The 22,216-nt window shown below is 43.1% G+C and overlaps 1 protein-coding gene across 2 annotated transcripts in view; it reads left to right on the top strand.

Moving 5' to 3' along the window:
- Positions 1-21,319, top strand: part of LOC147260632 (transmembrane protein 132C) — a 153,902-nt gene extending 132,583 nt beyond the window's left edge. For both annotated transcript variants that reach the window (XM_086207316.1, XM_086207317.1), the window contains 4 exons: positions 7,738-7,946; positions 15,073-15,346; positions 17,600-17,791; positions 19,320-21,319. In XM_086207316.1, the coding sequence (XP_086063442.1) occupies positions 7,738-7,946; positions 15,073-15,346; positions 17,600-17,791; positions 19,320-20,486 (1,842 nt within the window). In that variant the 3' untranslated portion in view covers positions 20,487-21,319. The remainder of the gene's footprint in view (positions 1-7,737; positions 7,947-15,072; positions 15,347-17,599; positions 17,792-19,319) is intronic.
- Positions 21,320-22,216: the final 897 nt, after the last annotated feature.

The following is a 22,216-nucleotide window of genomic DNA, read 5'->3' as shown; positions in this document are numbered from 1 at the left end:
ATACTTGCTTGAAGCTGGACTGTGTGTCATGAAACAGTCTGCCTGTCATATGTGTCACAACATGCTGTGAATACAAGTCTGGAAACACGCTTGATAAGAGGACAAAGTCCAACTCCCCACATGACTTTTGCTTACCATAACGAGGACATTATCCAGGTTAAGGTCATTCGAAAATGTTGTTTCCATGGCAGTGGCTTACTCAGAATATCGTCTTAATCAGATACATATACTGCAATATTGTCGTCGAGGTAGCAACTGCTATGAAGCACACTAAATGTAGCTGCCACAACATCATATTAAAAATAAATTGCATTTAAGTTCCCCCACTGATCAGCAAAATGCCAAAATACTGTGTAGATGCCATAACATACACATACTCAAAATATGATTTTAGCACAATACATTAGATGTACAATACAAAGGATTGAAATATTGATTGAGTATTGTGAAAAAATATTGAAATATAATGCTCTCTTGACTTTATTGCAAGGGCAGCACAGTGGTGCAGTGGTTAGCACTGTCCCCTCACAGCAAGAGGGTTCGAGCCCCGGCTCAAGCCCGGGTCTTTCTGCGTGAGTCTGCATGTTCTTCCTGTACCTGCGTGGGTTCTCTCTGGTACTCCAGCTTCCTCTCGCAGTCCAAAGACATCAAGAGGGGACGAGGCTAATTGGATTCTCTAAATTGACTGTAGGCGCGGCTGTGAGAGCCAATGGTTGTCTGTCTATATGTGTTGGCCCTATGATGGATTGGCGACCCGTCCATGGTGAACCACACATCGCACCCGAAGGCTGCTGTGATAGGATCCACCCCCTGGCAACCCTTGACAGAATAAGGGGTGGAAGATGGATGGATGGATGGATGGATGGATTTTATTGCACAGCCTTATATATCAAAGTATGATCACGAAAACAGACTAATGACATTAACTGATGCTCCTGGAAAGCTGGAGTCATCGTGCACATTTCCCTTCATTCATATGGAACTGATCAAACGTAGTCAACGATAATACTTCATTTAATCAAATAATAAATGTTGGCAGTGCAGTGGCAGAGCAAATGCAGCAACCAGTCACAAATCATGAAAAACAACAACAAAAACATATGTATTTGATAACTCCAAATACTATCCAGGAATTGTGAAGCACTAAAAAATACTGAATTAAAGCTTATTTGTGACCAATGAACATAAAACTGATACAGATGACAAATTTTCTATGTTTAGCACATCTATACAAATCCTTCAGAGAGGATAAACAAACACCAGCAAACAACATGAAAGTGTGTGTTTGATGAGCAGCGACTGCTGACAGCTCGCTGGAGATTTCTCATATTTATAGACCTGGGGCACAACAACATTATAAAGATGAATGCTGGTCTCACTAACTTTACTACGAGTCTCTCTCTCCAGCAGAGTCTCATTAGCTCCTAAATCATCCATACGATAAATTAAAAACGCAGTCCGCCTGTGGTCTGTTTTCGATTAGATAAGTAGTTGAGATGTTGCACAGCATCTAGAAATGACACCCTGCTGTGCTAAGAGTTCCTTCCAGTATTCTTCGCTTGTTTGAAACTGCCAACATCACACAGCAGTGGAATCAAAAAGAGGATATTTCGCCTCTTCGATCCACTTTATCATGTCTGATATGTGAGTCAGGGATGGTTAAGAGAGTTCCACAGGGAAATTAAACCGCAGGTTTAAAAAGATGTTTGAAAGGAAACAGTCACAGCTCTGCCTGTGGGATTTTGGGTCCGAGCATTCATCCTGCATGCTCACTGCTCTCTCACGGAGAGTAAACACAGAGTGACATTAAACCTGAATAATGAATCACTGTGCACATAAAATGATGCACTCACTTGAGGCTTATAATTACAAGGAATTTGGGGAAAAAAAAAATACCCAAGGTCATATTTTACTCTTCAAACTTCTTCATAGTGTTGTTTTGTTTAAATAAATTTTGCTGCATTGTTGTTCTGGTGTCTGGATTAATTGTGTTGACATTTCAGGAACTGCATGTATAAACGAGTGTCTCAAAAAAAAAACACCAATTGCCTTTACGCACATTAACTGATATAAGGGAACGTGCAGGCTACATATATGGAGACTGTGCATACTTGTGTTGTTTAGAGCAAGGCAAACCTGACATAGTGAAGATGGAAAATGATTCAAGGCAGAATTTCACAGCTTGTATTTCTTATTATATTTTGTTCTGTTTACACACGCTTAAAACTGTATGTACAATTTACAAGTCACAAACTGCCTCGTCAATAATTCAGTGCGTGCTAAATTTGATCAAGCCTCGTTTTTTTTGGGTGCTATGAATAGCTGCCCTAGCACTGTAGGAGTAGCATGGCGATGTGAGTGCCAGATCAAAATGATTACGTGATGGTTCTGATTTTCTGGCTGGAGATGACGGATGGCTCGTTCACCACTTGAGGCTTCCGAGCTCTGATCTCCTGGAACCGTCAGCTTGGTTTTAATGATCCCGAGAAGCCTCATGATTCCTGTTGTTCTTCAGGTTTTTTACTTTTGGTCAGATCTTGGTTTTATACACATCCAGTCATCCATTCAAGGAGTGGAAATCAGACTTGATTAGCAAAGGGAGGACCATTCAAATGCACCACCCTTTCCACGTTTGATTCCTTCTTGTACATTAAGAAGGTCGATCCTTGTGAGGATCCCAGTAAGCTTTCACTTTTAGATGTCCAAAGATCAATGGAGCTCCTTTCAGCTCACTGCTTTAATATTTTAGCTCACTCTCAGAGTTCAATGTAGGAGTTGTTTCACCAAAGCAGGCGACTGCTGTCACTGTAGAACCTCTGAAATCGTTACTGTGTATCACCTGTCAGACGTCGACATCTCCCTGTTTGTTTTTTTTGCCTGTCAGCAGGATTACTGAAAAGTGCAGAGTTTGTTCTCTAGCACCATCTAGTAGATGGAGGAAGGGATGATTGCACCACAGTGTACACATTACATTGCTCCCTAATGCAAAATCCCTCAGCAACACACCTTAGCATGTTCGGGTGTGCAAGGGGTCACTTTGCTGCTCGCAGCTTTGACGAGGGCCCAAACACCACAGTGGCAGGAGCCGAAAGTTTGCCTTGGCAGATATGTGCTCTTGCTGAGAGCTGTCTTGTTCAAATAATGATACAAGCAGCACAGTTATGTATTTATGAGTTTCCTCGGCACATATTCTGTCTTCTTGTTTGCCCTGGATCACAGTTAGTCAGGCTTACGCTCCGCTCTGCTGCCATGGTGGAGGTCCGTGCGCAGACATTCCGCTCACATTGAAGTGGGTGGTGTAGCTTACGCCGCCAACTCTGAGTGGCTTAATTGCTTCTGTCAAGCCAGCTCTGTGTACGAGGCAGAGACAGGCCGAACCTACCTTCATGCTCCCTACTCCCATCGCTCATATCTGCCATGGATTGTATCTGTCTGGTGAGTTGTTAATTTCCTGGGCTAGATCCAGAGACAGCCTTAATGTCCTCTGTAAGTAGTCTCCCGTTAGCTGCCTAATGTGTGTGATTAATGTGGCAGTGGATCCTCCTGGACTTTTATGATACTTTGTGAATCGGAATGACAGAGTGTTTAATTCACAAAGAGGGTCCCACCATGACACACAGTGGAGCACAGGGCAGCTGTCTTTGTATGTTAAAACTGGAGCTATGTTCGCCAAAGATACGTCACAGCAGGAAGCATGTCAACATAATGTGTTGGGATAGCTGGATGTCAGCTGCCATGTTCCCCATAATTGTTTCTGCTTAGCATGTGGATGGGAATATATGGAAGAAATGCCAGCAGGCAGTTCATTTCTCTGGCATGGGACGCACTGCAGCAGAGCATCCCTCTCTCAGGTAACTTCATTGAACTGTGGCCTGATATACACTTGCATCACCTGCATCTCGTTCATTCATATCGCTATTAGGTGATCAGTGAGTCTGACACAGAGCCGGGTCAGGTGTTACCTCGCCTGCAGGCTCATGCTTGTGTGGACAGGTTGCAGAGGCTTAAGAGAAGTGTGGTAGAAAGAGGGGCTGTCAAAGGCACTTGAGTCTCAGCAGACTGAGTGTACTGAGAGAAAGAGACGAGCAATGAGCAGCGATAAGAAGCAGGGACTCCTCTGACATCTTTATCAGTTCAAACACACTCTCTCGCTGGGAGCTCGGACCGACTCCAGTCTTCTCCGTGACTGACTGGAGAAAGGGGAGCAACACTGCCCTTGTAGAAATGTTCACAGGCTTCATTAAGCAAGTCCATGCGTTACAGTGTTGAGCAGCCTTGAATGAGCAGGACTTTTTCTTCCTCAACTCTTTATTGGCTGTTATAACAATGTCCAATGGTCCTGCATGCGTCCCCTGGAGAAGAAGGAACTTTCAAGGTTGTGACTGTAGGGAATGTGTTGTCACTCAGCATTAATATTGCCTCAAGGTGGCAGTATTCACAGGGGCTGAGCTGCATAAGTCCATTATAATGTCAAGATATTTCATTCCCTCTGTCCTCCATATGAAGCAAGGAAGTAGAGATTGAATCTGCTGGGGATATCAAACTGTTAAACAGAATAACTTCCCGCTCACCCCAGTTAACTTGTAACCAGAGTGCTGGCTGAAGTCTTCAGTATGCTGCGAAAGGTGTTCATCTGAATGCAAAGGTAGAGTAATGTCATCAGTGTAAAGGTTAACTTTTAAACTCATATCCAAAATGGCTGATACTGGATGGCCCAAGCCTGAAGTTTTGGATGCTAATGTGAACAGAAGATGAGAAATCAGAAGACCTTTTTTGATAAACGTGAATATCTGAAAGGGAAGCATGAGGGGCAGCAATGAACCCCACCTCCTAAAACCTGGAAATACAGCAGGTTGGCATTGTTGAACATCGGGTAGCTGAAATAAAATCTGTGGTTAAAACACGCTTAAGATATTCCAACATTTCTCAATGGCGTACAAAAATACATCATCCCTGTGGCACTCAGTATGTTTTTTTTTTCAAGACACATTAAACAAGCATCTGCGAAATATCAGTGTTTAGCAGCCTGAAACGACTAAAATTACCCACTTGTAGGTGGACTTTGCTTGGTTTGGATAATTTAAAAATCACTGCTGAGGGTATGCTGGTGGTTATTCAATGATTAGCAATAATATCACATAACAATACAATCTGAAAAGAGAACAGTGAGTCTTGGAAACATTTACAAAAGTCAGTGGTTCAACTATCATCCCGTGATGTTCTTTACCAGCAGAGATGCTGATGGCAGCCCTAATCTCTGACTCAGAGATGCCCTTTACAAATGTTCTCCGTCCTTCTTTAACAGTGGCGGTGACAGAGTACTGGGAAATAAACTTACACCCTGACTCATATAATTATGAATAATGTTCTTGAAAAGCTGTTTTTATTGTTCCACTGCATGTATTAGGGACCCGTGGAATAGAAAAGGTCCTCTCCTTCTGGCCTGTGAGCTAAAAGCTCTAAGAATATTTTGCCAACTTTGTATCAAAGTATTTATCATTTTCCAAGTATCTCTTCCAATATGGAGAAAGCAAATGCAGAATGTTGCATTTCGTCTGCTCCTTCATGCAAAATTCAAATATTGTCAGGTTTCACCTCCCTCTCTCTCTTCAGCCACACACTGATATGTGTGGAGGTGCGGGGACCTGCACCTCTCTGCTCATCGCTTTAATTAGGTCCCCAGCACCAAAGTACCAGTGGGTGGAGGTCCACCTTTATGACTGCTTTCTAATGTGTTCTTGTGTTTTTTTTAAAAGGAAGAGAAAATGATGCTGATACATCTGCTATGGATACATTTTCAAGTGTTAATCCGAATTTTTTCATGGCATCTTTTGTCAGAGTTTCAACTCAACGCTTGTAGGGCTGTCCTGAGCTTTCAACCAGCCCTGCTCAACACGAGCACACGTACGTTTCACCCATGGAGAGTCAGTCAGTCAGTCAGCTTCTGGATGGTAGAACCAGTCAAGATTGTGCTGGTTTTTTTTTTGTCTTCTTGTATCTCTGTTTGTTTTGTAAGAGAATTAATAAAATAAATGATGATTATTTATTCAATTTGCACGTCATGCATAATTTCAAGGAGCACCTTGACGATTCAAATTCACATTTAAAGGAATGCTCCCCAAGCCAAGCTGCACCTACTTTCCATTTTGTACCAAAATTGAATGGATGCTCCTTTGGCTCGTTCTCAGAGCCGGGGAATTTTTGTTGAAGTCTTCTAACAATCAGACAGACAGGCAGAGAAACGACGCCTCCTTGGCAGAGGTGATCGGGAAACGTTACTTTGGTGAGGTGCTATTGGGCTGAAAAAAGGCACCATGGTGTACATATAGTATGTGATGAATAATGTAAATAATGATATTTAATTCTGGGCCAAGAAGCAAAGTGCACTCAAATGATTGCATTCAGTCCTGCTTAAAGATTTGACACAGTCAGCGTTATACTGTTGATAACAAGGTCACAGCTCTGGATACAGAGAACATGTTGAGATATTCAGCAGACTGTTCTGTTTAGAAGGAGTTCTGACTTCAAGAATAAGGAACATCTCATGTCACAGTCTGACAGACACACAACGACCTTGGGGAACTTTCACATAATTAACAGTGCGCAAAAAGAGAGCCATGATCTGGGTGAATTAAAGATTTATAGCATAATATGGATACAAACAGAAGGGATTAACTGGCAGGTCTCGGATTAATGAAAGCTTTCCTACATAGCATCGCCTTTTCCCCCAGTCACACTGGTTTCTTAAAATCTCCAAATATATACAGACTAGCCAAATGTAATTTTCCTCATCAAGTCTCCCACTGGCTTGACTCTAGAGGTGATGCAGCGTGGAAGGAACTCACACAAAGCCCCAGAATTTGTTGCACACAAAGTTTTCTTCCTGGTCACAGAAGGGTATCCTGCCACGGACTCATGATGAATGGTTGTTTATGGTTCTGTCTCGCAGTGAAGATAGAAGTTGGGAGGAGAAAAAAAAGACATTTCCCCTCACCATCTAATTCCATCTGGTTCCAGCCATAGGAGTCCGCTGCATGATGGGATCAATAAGATTGACAAAGTGCCAAAAACCAGGCTATCTCTGTTGAAGACACACTGATTAATTACCTCTGCGAGTATGTGCTTCTGCTGGATATCCCTCTCTAGGATTTCTTTTTGTGTATGTTATTTGTTTGTAGTGCGTGCAAGGCCATATCTTAAAGCCTTTAAAGAGACAGACAGAGAGGATTTTGGACATTAATCAAATGCTGGTATGAGTGGAAAAAAATCAGCCTAGGGGGACTTCAAAAAGAGCAAGCCAAAGCAACAAAGAGTTGCATCTTTCGATAACACAAAATTGGTGGGGTCATTTCTTTTGTAAAGCAATTTTATGAAACAGATGGCTTTGAGTTTGGTCATTTTATCAAGAGACAACTGCTCTCTTCTTGCTAGTCTCCATCTGTTGGTGCCGCTTTAAGCTGTAGGCTGATACAGTAATAGAAGAGCTGGACCGCAACCTGTTTTCCCTCAGGTTCAAAGATGTCCTTGCTTCCGTCCTCCTTTTTTTTCCTGAGTGTGGAGCCAATAGAGGACCTTTCATCTGGTTCAAAGTAGTAATGTATCAATGGAGAGCTCTGGAGTGTAAAGTCTTATAATCAACTTGGAGGGTCTGACTCACACTGTGCACTATATCATCAAGTGCAAAGGTCTGAAGAGCTCAACTTAAATGCCACCTCTCTTATCCTTCCTCCTACACAGGTGTCAGAAAGGTGTGACTATGTTTTCGTGAATGGGAAGGAGATGAAGGGCAAAGTGAAGATGATGGTGAACTTCACCTACGGGTATCTGAATGCTCAACTTGAGCTCAACGTGTGGATCCCTCGACTCCCCCTCCAGATTGAGGTGTCGGACACAGAGCTGAGCCAGATCAAAGGGTGGAGGGTACCCATCATGGCCAGCAATCAGAGGTACAGTACTGCAGGTGCTGCAGGGGGCCAATGGGGCTACAGGGGGCTGACGGGACTCTGGAGGTCTGCTGAGAGAAAGTCTCTGCAGCAGCTAATACAGCGCAGTGCTCAGGCTGCTGGTATTCATTTGAATTAACAACATTTTACAGCAGTGCTCCAACAATTTACACAGTGAAACTCAAACCCTAATATGCTCAATATCAATATAAGTACATGAATACCCTCTTGTGTGTGTGTGTGTGTGTGTGTGTGTGTGTGTGTGTGTGTGTGTGTGTGTGTTTCTTTTCTGTTTGCCTGTTGAGCAGCCTGTTTTTTTCAGGTGATGAAGTGCAGAGAACAATCAAATTAAAAACTGATAAATCACTCTTAGCAGTCTTCTGACCCTGGACTGAAAGGGTTGCTGCAGCCCCCTTCCATCAACTGCCCGAGCCTCCGTCTTTTTCATACAACAGTGTTATAAACCAAGAATGAACATTTTAATCTATTTGGCAACACAAAGTTTCCCAAACTTTTACAGCAGCTATTTCATTAATTTTTTGCACAGGATTTATTACTTTAGAATTTTCTCCTCATGTGTCAGTTCTTCACGGAAAAACTTGTGATGATCTACCTGTGGTAGCAGGAGAAGCGGCAGCAAGGGGGAGTTTGATTTGAATCATGGCAGGTTAAAGGGAACTAATGACGAGACGTGTCACTCGTCTCCGCCCAGCCTCAGACCCACTGACAGTTCCAGAATGACAACAACTTGGCTGACCTGTGCATTAAAGCTTGTCATTACGGTCGGCTCAAGGTGGGCTTCCATCGCGCCTCTTTTGTGTCAGTAGGACAGACCGTTATTAGAGCTGTATGGAGGCCAGACCTCTCCCCTGGGGGCTCATCAATAGCAGCCTCTGCCAAGGCCGCGGTACCATGCTACTCTGCAACTGCTGAAATCCATTAATTGATGGAGTAGCTATGAGCCTATACCTGCAGTAATTACTTCTGGAAAAGCATTGAGGCTGGACTCCGATTCATCCCACGCTCTATTTTCTGCTCCTGTCTTATTTTGAGTGACAGGGGTACAGCATTCAGCTAATGCACTGGCTTGTTGGGGATGTTGCTCTCCTAGCTATGTGCTGGTCTGCTTTTTATCAACAGGGACAGCCGAGTTGTGTTGTCATTGTTGACGCCAGCACAACTGCTGATGGGCTGTGCAGAGAGCTTTGTTTTCCCTGACTTTCTCTCGTTTTTGTTTATCAGGGGATAACAGGCATGACCTTACAAAGTAGCATGATGCTTGTTGGTGAGAGCAGGCATTGGTCCACTGTCCGTAAGCCTCAGAGGAACTGAGCCAGTGAGCTACAACACCAAGTGTTAGGAAGTTCCACTGTGAGCAGGCGGACAAGTCGTGGCCACACTGAGGAAAGAAAAATGAGGAGACATCAGACATGTTAGTGGGATAGTTACTCAGGCACTTCTCACACAGTTTTTGACTGACACAGCCTGTATGCCTCACCTCCTCCCTCCCTAAGCCCTGTCAAAACGGGGACAAGATAAGCCTTCACAGACAGCAAACTTAAGTGTAGGTGTAGCACTCAGGCAAGCACCACGCCTTTAACACTTCTTTAAAGATATGTAAATCAAGCCTCTGTTTTGCCTTATTTTATACTATTTTTGAATCTTGTTGTTAGGTTTTTTTTATTTCAAATGTTCATCTCGCCTTCATCCCTGACTTGTCTAAAACTTTGTACTTCTTTCTACTGTAAAACTTTGAGCTGCGTTTGAATTCCCTGCAAGATTCAAACAATAAGAAACAATCAAGCACTGTCAGCCTCAGCCGCCTGTGTATGTACAGAAGCAGCTCTGCCTATTTCTGTCCGAATGACCTCCGTCATGTTGTTGTAGCAGAAAATAAAATGCTGCAAAATGCCAAAACAAATACAGGGCACTACAAAAATAAGCATGACACACACATTAATATGCAGCATCCCCTCTGAAGTCAGAACTGGGTTTGGAAGAGAATGAAGCGTAAAGAAAAATTGCTTTGTGAAGCAGGTTGTTCTTGGCGCTGACTGTGATTTGTTTATTAGATTAACCTTAAGATTAGATTTTGAGATGGCTGCACAAAAGCTTGGCATATCAGATTTATAGCAGAGCTAAAAATCACTATCGGCTTGTTTACTCCTGAATCCATTATACCTGACTCATACCTGCAGGGATGGAGATGCGGGGCTCCATGAAGGCACATAGCACTGACGCCCCCCAACAAGTATCATGTTCTATTTAGAGACTGAATGTTAAAGACTGCAATAAATCTGGACATTTTACTACATTTTTTTTCCTTAATGTCATTGAATCAATGCTAAGTTTGACTTGCACTTGTCAGTGCTTTTTTGTCCAATAGCACGAGTTAGCGTCCCCCCCACTTCCATGAGAAGTGAACTTTACACAGACGGTCGTCTGAATGTTACATGACGTCGGGAAATTAAAATTATTATTGAATTAAAAATGGGTTTTCAGTGGTCTTGACTGAAATTGCACTTTTGAAAGTTGGACTAAATGCCTAGATAATGTGGTTGGGAATCGAATTACTCCAGCATGAACATGCTTCAGTCGGCCCTACTGACCTGACGTTCTGACTGTACATGTTCACAAACAGTCAAGACAGGCATCAGCCCCATCTTTGGACAGAATAAGGGACATGCTTTGTCCTGTCCCCCTTTACTGTAAGTCAAGTCAATTTTATTTGAGCAAGCACATCCTGCAACAGCAGCGACAAAAAACTTCCTTTTAACAGGCAGGAACATGGAGCAGATCGAGGCTCAATGGGGACGGCCTTCTTCTTTGACCAATTGGGGGGAAAGAGAGCAGGAGAGCGGGGCAGAGACAGAAGATACAGATACAGAAGGAAAGAGAGAGACAGATTAAGAGAGAGAGAAAGGGAAGAGACTGATGGACAGACGGGGACGTGAGCAGGTGGTGCTACGGATGGCTTGAGCCTCTTCAGGTCTGTAGCCTCCTCTACCAGCACCCAGGATCTGGGATGTGGGGAGCCCAAAGGCTCCGGAGAAGAAGAGGAGTTAGTAACACATATGAGTATGATTTATGTATAACACATACAGGAGGACAGAGAGGAAAGAGAGGAGGAGAGAGAAGCCCAGCGCACCATGGGAGATCCCCCGGCAGTCTAAGCTGGGGCAGCACATCTAAGGGCCAGCCTAAGCAGCCCTGACTATAAGCCTGATCAAAAAGGAAGGTCTTAAGGCTGCTCTTAAAGGTAGTGAGGGTGTCTGCATCCCAGACCAAAACTGGGGGATGGTAACACAGGAGGGGAGCCTGATAGCTGAAGGCTCTGGCTCCCATTCTACTTTTAGAAACTCTAGGGACCACAAGTAACCCTGCATCCTGGGAGTGAAGGGTTCTAGCAGGATAATAAGGGACTCTGAGCTCTGTCAGATATGAAGGAGCCTGATTGTTGAGGACTTTGTATGTTAGAAGAAGAATTTTGAACTTTATGCTGAATTTGACAGGGAACCGAAGCAGAGAAGCCAGAACAGGAGAGACAATGAAAGAAAACAGTCCTAGAGATTTGCTTAGTGTGGGAGTTAAAGGACAGATCCTTATCAAAGAATTCTTAGGTTCCTTACGGTAGTGCTGGGGACCAGGGTGATGCCATCCAGGATACCTATCTCATCAGATAGGGTGTTTCGAAGGTGTTTTTAGGCCCAGCACAATAACTTCAGTTTTGACAGAGTTTAATTAAAGGAAATAGTGGGTCATTCAAGTTTTTATGTCCTTTAGACAGGCCTCCAGTTTAGTCAACTGATTTGTTTCATGTGGATGCAGTAATAACAGCTGTGTATCGTCTGCATAACAGTGAAAATTAATCAAGTCTTTTCTTATGATGTGACCTAGAATAGCCAGGTATAGAGTGTAGAGGACTGGTCCAAGCACAGACCCTTGTGGAACACCATAACTGACTGTAGTGGTCTCAGAGGGGTTATCATTAGTGAGTACGAACTGAGATGGACCTAGTAAATATGACCTGAACCAGTTTATTGCAGTTCCTTTAATGCCAATGACATGTTCCAGTCTCTGCAGAAGGATATGGTGGTCAATGGCATCAAAGCTGCACTGAGATCTAATAAGACCAGCACAGAGACGAGTCCCTCATCTGAGGCCAGTAGGGGATCATTGGTAACTTTGACCAGGGCTGTTTCAGTGCTATAATGAACCCTGAAACCTGACTGGAAATCCTCTAATAGGCTGTTGCTGTGGAGAAGTCACAGAGCTGTTAAGTAACTGCTTTCTCTAGAACCTTGGAGAGAAAAAGAAGATTTGATGTTGGTCAGTAGTTGGCCAAAACTTCTGGATCCAGAGTTGCTTTTTTGAGAAGGGTTTTAATTACTGCTACTTTAAAGGACTGTGGGACGTAACCTGGTAACAGTGAGACATTGATCATATCTAAGATAAAGTTGCTAACTAGGGGTAGAGAGTCTTTAAGCAGCTTAGGTGGGATGGGGTCTAGAAGACAGGTGGACTGTTTAGAGGAGGAAATGACTGTACTAAGCTCATGAAGGCTAATTGGAGAAAAACTATCAAGGTGTATGTCTGGTTCTACAGCTGCCTCTGAGGTTTCTGAGGTTATAGGTGCCATGTTGTCAGCTGATGGCAGGAGGAGGTGAATTTTCTCTCTAATAAGTAGAATTTTGTCATTAAAGAAGTCCATGAAATCATTGCTACCCAGGGAAACAGGAATACTTGGTTCAATACTCTGTAGCTGTGGCTCTCTGTCAGTCTGGCTACAGTTCTGAAGAGGAACCTGGGATTGTTCTTGTGTTCCTCAATTAGTGCAGAGTAGTAGGCATTTTCCAGGTTTTTTTTGATAGTCTGGAGTTAAGTCTGCTATCCTTGCTCCTGGTGAATGTATATGGCATCCAATGAAAAAGATAAAGCAGAAGGAATCCTCATTGCAGCCAGCTGAGAGGGGGTCTAACCCCCCATGTGCCCTTTGGAGGTAGACAAACTTGAGCGAATAATCCTTTTTTTCCACTCATGTGGACATGGAAAGCACCCCGCCAGACTGTTTTACTCAGCAAATCAAGACTTTATATATAGAAATTATTCAAGCTGATATGTAATTCATAACGTAAAAAAATCGGACTCCACAGATGAGTTTCCAATCACGTCTTTCTTCCAGCATCACTCATGTATTTGTAATGTCATTATATGCTCCTTTTACATCAGCGCTGTTTCAACCATGAATGTCGAATCAAAAATTCTGTCTGCATCCAAAACTATGACAAAATGACTGTAATAGATTTAACCAAAGCAAGCAACAGAACTTTTAATTACAGTTGCTGGAATAATTAGAAAGTGGTGATCAGAATCTTTGGCAGAGGTTAATCACTGCTGCATACAACATATCAATTACCGGAGGAGCAAAATATAAATTTCTGACAGGAGAGCACCCATTTAAAATGAAACTATATGTACTAAAAGTCAGAAACCACAGAGTCTGTTTGGAATAAGTAAAATGCATCTTTCAATTAAATGCATGTTTCTTTGTTTATGTGTGAAACTGAGGTAGTAGGCTAAGTGGGGAAGGTCCACACACAAGAGAAAAAGCAAACAAAATGTAATGACTAGAGAAACACAAATAACACCCTTGCCTGGAAATCTGGCACAGTGCGCCATGTCTGTGTAGAAAATGACATAAAAGTCTTCAGTAGAGGAGTTAACGTTCATGAATATGCATTAAATGTGTCATACCAGGCCCGCTCAGAGACAACAGATCTGCTATTTTAGGATAATGCTACAAGCATCTGCAAATTAGTCTTGGAAAATGTAACTTTTAAAATACAAACCTGAGACAAGTGAGCTGCGTTATGCAAAGAAGGAGAAAACGCTGCTCGACAAATGAATTCACAACATCAAACGACCTCCTTCCCAGTTTGGTTTAACAACAACAAAGCTGGGACCATCATCATTCCTCCTGATGCTCAAATTATACTGTACATTTTCACTCTGGAACAAATCGTATTTTGCAGCATGCAGCCAACGTGCAGAGAGTCTCTGTGGCTTGTGTGGCTTCAGATGATAACTCCCACCATCCCGCTACAGCACCTCAGCACCAAGGTCACAATGCAACATAAATGGTGATGTGAAATAGCCTTCGTGTAGCAGCATTTGCATTTGAGCAGTCAGTGTTCTTAACATTTACAGTTGGAGGATGTTGCCACTACGCTGGATCACTTGTGGATCCTGAAGCATGTTGAATGCTGATCTGTTTCTTTTTGTGACCTTTAATCATCCACTCAGTTGCACATAAACTTGTTCAAACCAGTGACGGGTTTAAGCTTTTAACTCCAACAGCTGACATCTTTATTTCCACGGTTTCGCGTGTTGTCAGATTTCTCAGGAGATGTACAGAGAAAATGGATAATCTTCCTTAAATAAAACAACTGTTTGAGAGATGATTTCCTTTCCTCTCCCCTTAATCATCTCAACTGATGCTTGTGCAAAAGAGACAAACGAACAAATGATGATGATGAAGGATGGGTGTATGTCTCTAGTGCAGTATATCAGCGAAGCACTTCATGTTTGCATGTGACTGAAGAGCTTAAACAGCATTTATTCTCCCTGATCAAGAATTGCTTACTCCTCATCTCTGGGCATGCTTATCTGTTGTTTTATAAAGTTTTGTTGAAGCAAAAGGAAAAACTGTTACGAACAATGATATTGCAGCTGAGGTGTAACCATTTAATCTTTTCTTGCGAGAAGCAATGGAGACTTAGCTGATTTGTCGACTAAAGTAATAAAAGTAGGTTTTGTAGCAGCAGAGCAATCAAAGAGGCTATTAAGTAAAGCTGTGAGGAAGAGTATACAGACAGGATGATGCTCAGCACGCTGAAGAAGAGACACTGAGGAAGAAAAATGAAGGTGAAATACTGGACTGATCCTGTCTTAGTGCTTTCGTCAAGAACACTGAGTTGATGTCCGTTTGGTAAATGCTGAGCAGGTATGTTAGAGGGAGCTAAAATATCTCCGAATATACTCAAACCTGTCTAATTTAGATTATTGTTGTTTTTAAGTGAAATTAATCATGTTAGCATCTGGCTTAAAGTCTGGTTTTGTAAATCGCCAGGTCCACACGTGACAGCGAGGAGGATGAGGATGAAGACAGACGAGGACGAAGCTGCACCCTGCAGTACCAGCACACCATTGTCCGAGTCCTGACTCATTTTGTTGCTGAGTCAGGGGATCCTCGAGGTCAGATGAGCTTCATGCTGGGCACCGATTGGCAGGTGGACATAACAGAGTTAGTGTGGGACTTTCTGAAGGTCGAGGACCCACAGATTGTTCAGCTGCTGGACAGACGGATACTGGCTGGACTTGATGTGGGGATGACCACCATCCAGGTAGGACATGTGTCAATTTTAAAGGACCTGTGGGTGTATTCACAAGAAAGTGGTCTCAACAGGAAGCCTCTCAAATGCTGCTAAAAGTATTGAGGGAACTCATTAGCTAAGAGAATGCATGCATTAACTTAATTACTCAGCAAGTTGTCACTTCTTCAGCAGTTATACTAGACATACATTATAATATGATTTCAGGTTTATTAATATAGCACTTTACTCAACAGCACACAATGACAACAAGCTAGGAACATTCTGAGGATTAAAAGTATGCTTCTGGATGTCTCATTTGCCAGGTGAATCAGATCAGAATTAGTCCTGGATCTTCATAACAACTGAAATCTAAAAACTGAAAGAATACATTTTAGATTTGGAATGAAGAGAAGCCTCATCCTTCTTGAGATCTACTATCCATCAGTAGCACTATGAGTTAAGCATTAGCTGACAAAACCATCCAAACTGAGACCTCTAATTAGATTAACAACAAAAGGGATATTGGATTGAATGGTAATGTTCACTTAACAACAGCACCATAAACAGCTCACATCCCATAATAACCTCTGTATTTCACTGTGAAGATCTCTAGTCAACAACCCTACCTGTCTGCATGCATGGATAGTGAAAAGCTACAATTGAAGCAGGATTGCATTTATTCATATCTTGAGAGCATGCTTACTCATCAGCCTGCTTGAAAAGACAGCCTCTTGCTAGCAGGCAATGGGGGGGGAGATCTGTCTGTATCTGCTCAACAGAGAAAAGAAATGCTATGTGTCTGAGAAAACTGAATTAACATTGAGGTCAATAGATGTAAAAGAGTACTGGGCCGAGTATGGAACCTTGGGGGACACCAGAAGAGATGGGTAGATAAAGAGGAGGAGTTGTGGATAAAGCTTGGAAGTTTTAGTTTGTTTTAACCTATTGTATTATTTCCTGTTTTTATTTGAAAAAAAGATCAATTTTAATGTCTGTTTTGGTAGGAAAATAACATCTGCAGCACTGTAGTGAACCAAGACAGACAGTCAAGCCCCGTGGGAGAGATGTCTTGGGTCCAATATTCATTACCATGTTGTCACCCACAATTTGTGTTCAAGTTCACATCTCCCATTAGGGTGAATAGTAATGATTTCAGCAGAGTTGCATACGGTGTGAAAATCAAAAACTTCACTACAAGAACATGAACCTATTTTTTATTCTGGGGTCAATAAGAGATGCTGCCTTCAAGTGTCTAGTGTAGACAGGTGTGTACTGGTGCATGACAGCCTGTACTGCAGCATCTCAGCAGCTCATGTCACTGAGTGGACCCTCACCCTCCACCCTTTGCTTTGTCAGTTTTTTGAGGTTGTAACTGGATAATACATCTCCCAGTGATGTCTGCTTGAGTGGGATCGACTCTCTGGCATCGTGGACTCATTCACTTCTAGAAAACATCCATAAAAACAAGGACAAACTGGAAAGCAAATGTCTGACTACTTAGTACACCTGCCCTCTCAGACTGATGGATGAGCAAAACTTTAAAGAAGATGTGCAAGAAGAAAAAAGTTATCCATACCTCAAATTCATCCAAACATTGATCATAAACACAATTCAACTTCCTATCTCTGTTGTGGGGTGAAAGCGTGTCTCTCCAGGATTACCAGTATTAATCAAAGGGAATGGATTCCTACCTACAGGAGGTGTGGGGGTTTTATGGCAGTCAAGTAGAGCTGTTGTTTGATCTACACAGCCTGAGAAAATGGATAAAAGTACTGGTAGGTTTTGGGTATCATTTTGCATATTGCACTGGGGCTTGTGAGCCTTTTATGTTAGATGAAACACTTGGAAAGACATTTTCTTAAATCACCTATAACTCATGGTAATCTCCTTTTTTCAAGTCAGAGACATCTTCACCGCTAACTGCTCATTGATGTGATGTTTTTGCCTTGCACTCGCAAGGAATCACTTGTCAATCAAGCCGTGACTTATTTCTGCACGGATTTTCGGTTGGTGATGAAGTGTGAGCTTCTATATGGTAGTGTTCTTTTCTGCTCACTGATGATTTCTCCAGGGAATGACCCTCCTAACCCTTCATGTCTGGGCCAGGAAATGAAACTCTTATGAAGAAGCTGTTGAATAAATTGAGACAATAACTGGGGAACATTTATAATGTATATAAAACAAAAAAAGAAAAAAAATCAGTTTAAAATTCTTTAGAATTGCACTTGCAGTTGAATATGCACGTATGTCTTTAGTTCACTGCCTCTCTCTTGTTCCTCGTAGGTGTTATCTCCTCTGTCGGACTCAATCCTGGCAGAAAGGACCATCACAGTGGTGGATGAGAAAGTGACCATCACTGAGTTGGGGGTCCAGCTGGTCACTGGTCTCTCTATGAACCTGCAGCTCAGTCCTGGAAGCAACAGAGCAATCCTGGCTACCACCACAACACAGGAGGTTCTGCAGAGCCCCAAACAGGTCAGCGCCCCCTAATATACATGTTTATGTGCATCATCTCATCTTTAACTCGACCGTCACTGTTAGACAAAGATGATGTTGATTTTGAGCTAATAGCCACACCAGTGACTACTGGCAAACACTGATGTTTATTTATTTCACGCCATTAACTGCAATTTTCAATTGTAAATGGACTTCATTTATATAGCATTTTTTGGAACATGCACCAACCACTCAAAATACTCTCAGTCTGTCAGTAATAACATAAATAAGGTAGCAGTGCATTTTTTAAACCTCTTTCCAAAAATGAATATACATTGAAGAGTTCAGTGGTGTGTAAAAGAGGCACTGAGATGTGGAAAAAGCCATCTGGGTGGATATAAGGTCCACCATCCTTGGTTTTAAGTCACCATTGAACTCCTACGAGATTTAGTAGCTCAGCTCTCTCTACCACATCATCCAAACACCTAATGGAGGAGTATCCTCTGGAAGAATAGTCATCCAGCCAAGATCCAGAGACTCTGCCGAGACACATTCAAGCTGGTCTGGTAGCCCAACACCTGAGTAAGACACTCTATGCTGGTTTTGCCTTCAATTTGTCTCCCGTCCGTATCTGCTGAAGCCTAAAATGTGCACTCGGTAGCTTTGAAAACAAAAGACTTACTTCCAGCTTCCGTTTCACACTATCAGAATGAGTGATTTTACAATCAGAGAGAGCTGCAAGTGTGCATGTGCAAGTGCACACGTGTCTATTTGTTTGTTCCTCACCATCCCTAACCCTCTTAACTCCAAGGCTGGAATGCCAGAGTGTGACAGAATGTGTTTCCTTGGGCAGCTAATAGAAACGGGGGGCTTAAATCTCAGAGCATGCAAAAGCAACGCCACAGTTTCTGTGCCAAAATAGGACTTACAGTACAGTGTAGGCCGAACTTCAAATCATATTTTACTTCCTTTTCTTATTCACCTTTGACATACCCATTGAACCCTCTCACTCCTCACCCTCTCACTCTGTCTCCAACTGTGGAAAGATGGAAGTGCCATTTATCAGTTCTATCTCCACGTGCGAAGTGTAGAGATAAGCAGGCAGCACTTCACTTCACTGTAAGCCCTCTGGTGTCAGTAATAAGGAGCAGAGACAGAACACTGTGAGGATCTATCTGTACTCCTTTGGAGATTTGTCCTCCAGTTACATGAAAGGAATAATTGTGAAGTGGCAGTATGCGAGGGCCTCGAGAAGCTCATGTAATCCTCATTCACAGGAACAATGGATAATGTTATTGTTAGACCTTTTCCACCTACCTTTTAATCTACATTCTGGCTTAGTTGAGAGAGTGAGTGTGTATATAATTTACATTTTCCACCATTAGAAATCTACACATATGTAGGACATTTCTATGGTGCGTTTCTAGTTGATGATCTTACTGAGAAATGACAAAGAAACTGTGTATGTCTGTATGAACCTGTTTAAGCTGAATTGTAATCCTAAAGTCCGCCATGCAATAGTGGCACACCTGACTTTCTTTGGATACTTGTGTGTTTATGTCCCTAGGAGGCTCTGATCAGTGCCTGGTTGCAGTTCAGTGACGGCTCTGTGGCGCCACTAGACCTGTACAATCCTGACTTTTTTGCCCTGACAGCCACCTCCCTGGATGAGGATGTAGTGACAGTGCAGCAGGACCCCTCGTGGAAATGGCCTGTCATCGTGACAGAGGCTGAGGGCCAAGGCCTGCTGGTCCGGGTGGAAATGACTGTTTGTGAGATGTGCCAGAAGTTCAAGCGCCGCAGCATCCTGGCAGCGGGGAACTGCAACGTCAGGGTGAAGTTTGGTTATAGTGACAGCTCAAGAGGAGGGGGCAGCGATTATGGCACTGATGGAGAGGATTTGGAGAACAGAGGAAGGCTCCCCTCTGCAGACAGGACTGGCCTTGACACCCACTACTATGGCAGCTCCATCTCTGACATGGAGGACGGCATTTTGAAGAGGGCCACCACCACTAGAAGTGCAATAATGCGCAGACCCAACGGGGATAAACTCTCAAACGATGGCAGCCAAAATATACCGATTGACTTTGCAGACTTTCCTGCCCAAGTTGACCTGCCCCGCAGCCGCAACATGGATGATGACCTCATTCAAACTGCCCGGGGACTCACAGACTTAGAGATTGGCATGTACGCCCTGCTGGGAGTCTTCTGCCTCGCTATCCTGGTGTTTCTCATAAACTGCATCTCCTATACGCTCAAGTACCGCCACAAGGAGCTCTCCATTGAGGGCCAAGAGAGCATGAACCACGCCCATGATTGGGTTTGGCTGGGGAATGAGGCCGAGCTGCTGGAAAGTGAAATCAGCTTGTCCCCCCAGCAGGAGGAACAGACCTCCATGATGGACTCGAGCAGTGGACTCGAGGAAGGCAGCCACCTGCTGAACGGTGGCTCAGCCCAGAAGAACGTGCAGGGCCAAGTGCACCGTGCGGCAGACACAGGCTGCTTAGCCAAGGACAGCAAAGGAGACTCACCCACCACCAAGAGGAAGCGAGTCAAGTTCACCACATTCACCACCATCCCCTCGGACAGTAGCTACCCCACTGTTAACACACTGACTGGAGGCCACAACCAGGACATTAAGTGGGTGTGCCAAGACGTAGAGATGGGGGACTCCAAGGAGTTGCGTAACTGCATGGAAAGATTAAATGACAGTGTTTTAAAAGAGGTGGCATAATAAACGGTGTGCACTTGTAACAAACTCACCCTTATGCCTTTCAGGGGGAAAGTGGGTCTGGATAAACACCCGACCAATCGGTAGAGGACAGAGGAACATTCAGAATCACCCCAAACTGCCAAAGGGTCATACAAATCAAAATATTATCACAATGCCCCACGTGACTGATGATGACTCACCAATGAAAAAAATATGTTAATGAACAAGGATGTCAGGTGACACTTTTTGTTCTGTTTGTTTATCGGATGATTATCTTTTTATCTATCCGCCTTTTACTCTCACAGGGTTTGCTAGAATCAAGTAACAATCCCAGAACTGATCTGCAGCAACCCTGACCTGTGAGATACCAACGACATGTAGATTTTAAAAACATGACTAGATAGATGTTCAAAATGTTTGTGCACATTAAATGGTTTTGGAAGTTTTGTAACACTTTGGAAATTAATTTCTAAATCTTTATTGTTTGAGGGAGACGTGGAAAGGTCCAATCGAAGCCAAGAAGTTGCATGAAGTTGGAAAAAAAAAAGAGGCACAACTTTGCAGTTCATTCTCATCCTCCTCAACATGGCAGACAGTGTTGTGTATATACTGAACAGCCTCCAACAACGCATTGTATTGTTGCTCTGTATATTGTATTTTCATAACACTTAAGGAATACATAACAATGTCAAGAGCGTGTATCAACTTTTATTGACTGCAGCATCTTTAAGAGATTCGTCTCTTGTTGACGAATGTCATCGAGGAAGAGCCCAAATTATACATTTGTCATTTTGTTTCAAGGACTTTATGGGATGTAATGTGCCAGTTGCCGGTGTAGCAGAGAGCTTTTAAAGGAAAATGGCAACTATTTTTGAAGTTTGCTTATTATCCATACTCCCCAGAGCAAGACAAGAGGATGGATACCATTGTCTGTGTGCATTATGGAGCTGAAATGCACACAGACTGGCTGGCTGCTAGTTAGTCAGCACGCTGGATGGGCTGGTTGGCATACCTCTGTCTGTAGTTGTGTAGTTCCTCTTCTGTATGTTCTGGTTCAAAATGATCTTGATCGTTTATCAGGATCTTGGTTTGTCCAGAAGTAATCCTCTTTATCCTCACTTACAAAATCGGCCATGATCAGTAGCAGCAATCACCCTTTTAGTTGTCACCAAACATTTTGTTTCTCTTTTGATGTGACGCATCAAATCAGTCTGCTCAGTCAGGAAAGCCATTCCACCTATGCACTGCATGTGATGCTAAAATCATAATCCGGGAGTCTCCAGTGGTTCAGCCACTTCTCTGATGAAGGTTGGTGTTCTCAGGGTAGACGTGTAGAGAATCGTTCAATGGACTCCTGAACAGAGGTGAATTCCAAAGAAAAAACAGTCTGGAGCACTTCAATCATTTGAAGCCAAATTTAGTATTAAATTCTGGTTTCCAACTGTGTTAAAGTGTCCATCAAACTATTCTCTACACGGCTGAAATTATATCTTGCAATTTGCAATGACTGGTTTAGAGAAAGGTGTATTTGATTGACGGAGGAATGCTAACTTGCCAGTCCTCCACCATTCATTCACTAAGCCTACAAGCAGTCAGCTGGTCTCGATGGCTCCCTGATGCACACACACAGGAGAGAAGTGTGTTTATCTCTCTGTCTGGCTTTGGGGACGATGGACAATAAACGTATCGTAGCGCCAATTATGGTCTGGTTAACCTCTTTCCTACAAGCATGGGGAGCATGCTGGTGAGCA

The sequence above is a fragment of the Aulostomus chinensis genome, chromosome 6 (assembly GCF_037954235.1).
Source record: "Aulostomus chinensis isolate RoL2024-O1b breed Wild chromosome 6, RoL_Achi_v1.0, whole genome shotgun sequence".
Taxonomy (NCBI): domain Eukaryota; kingdom Metazoa; phylum Chordata; class Actinopteri; order Syngnathiformes; family Aulostomidae; genus Aulostomus; species Aulostomus chinensis.
This window is presented reverse-complemented; position numbering and strand designations above follow the sequence as displayed.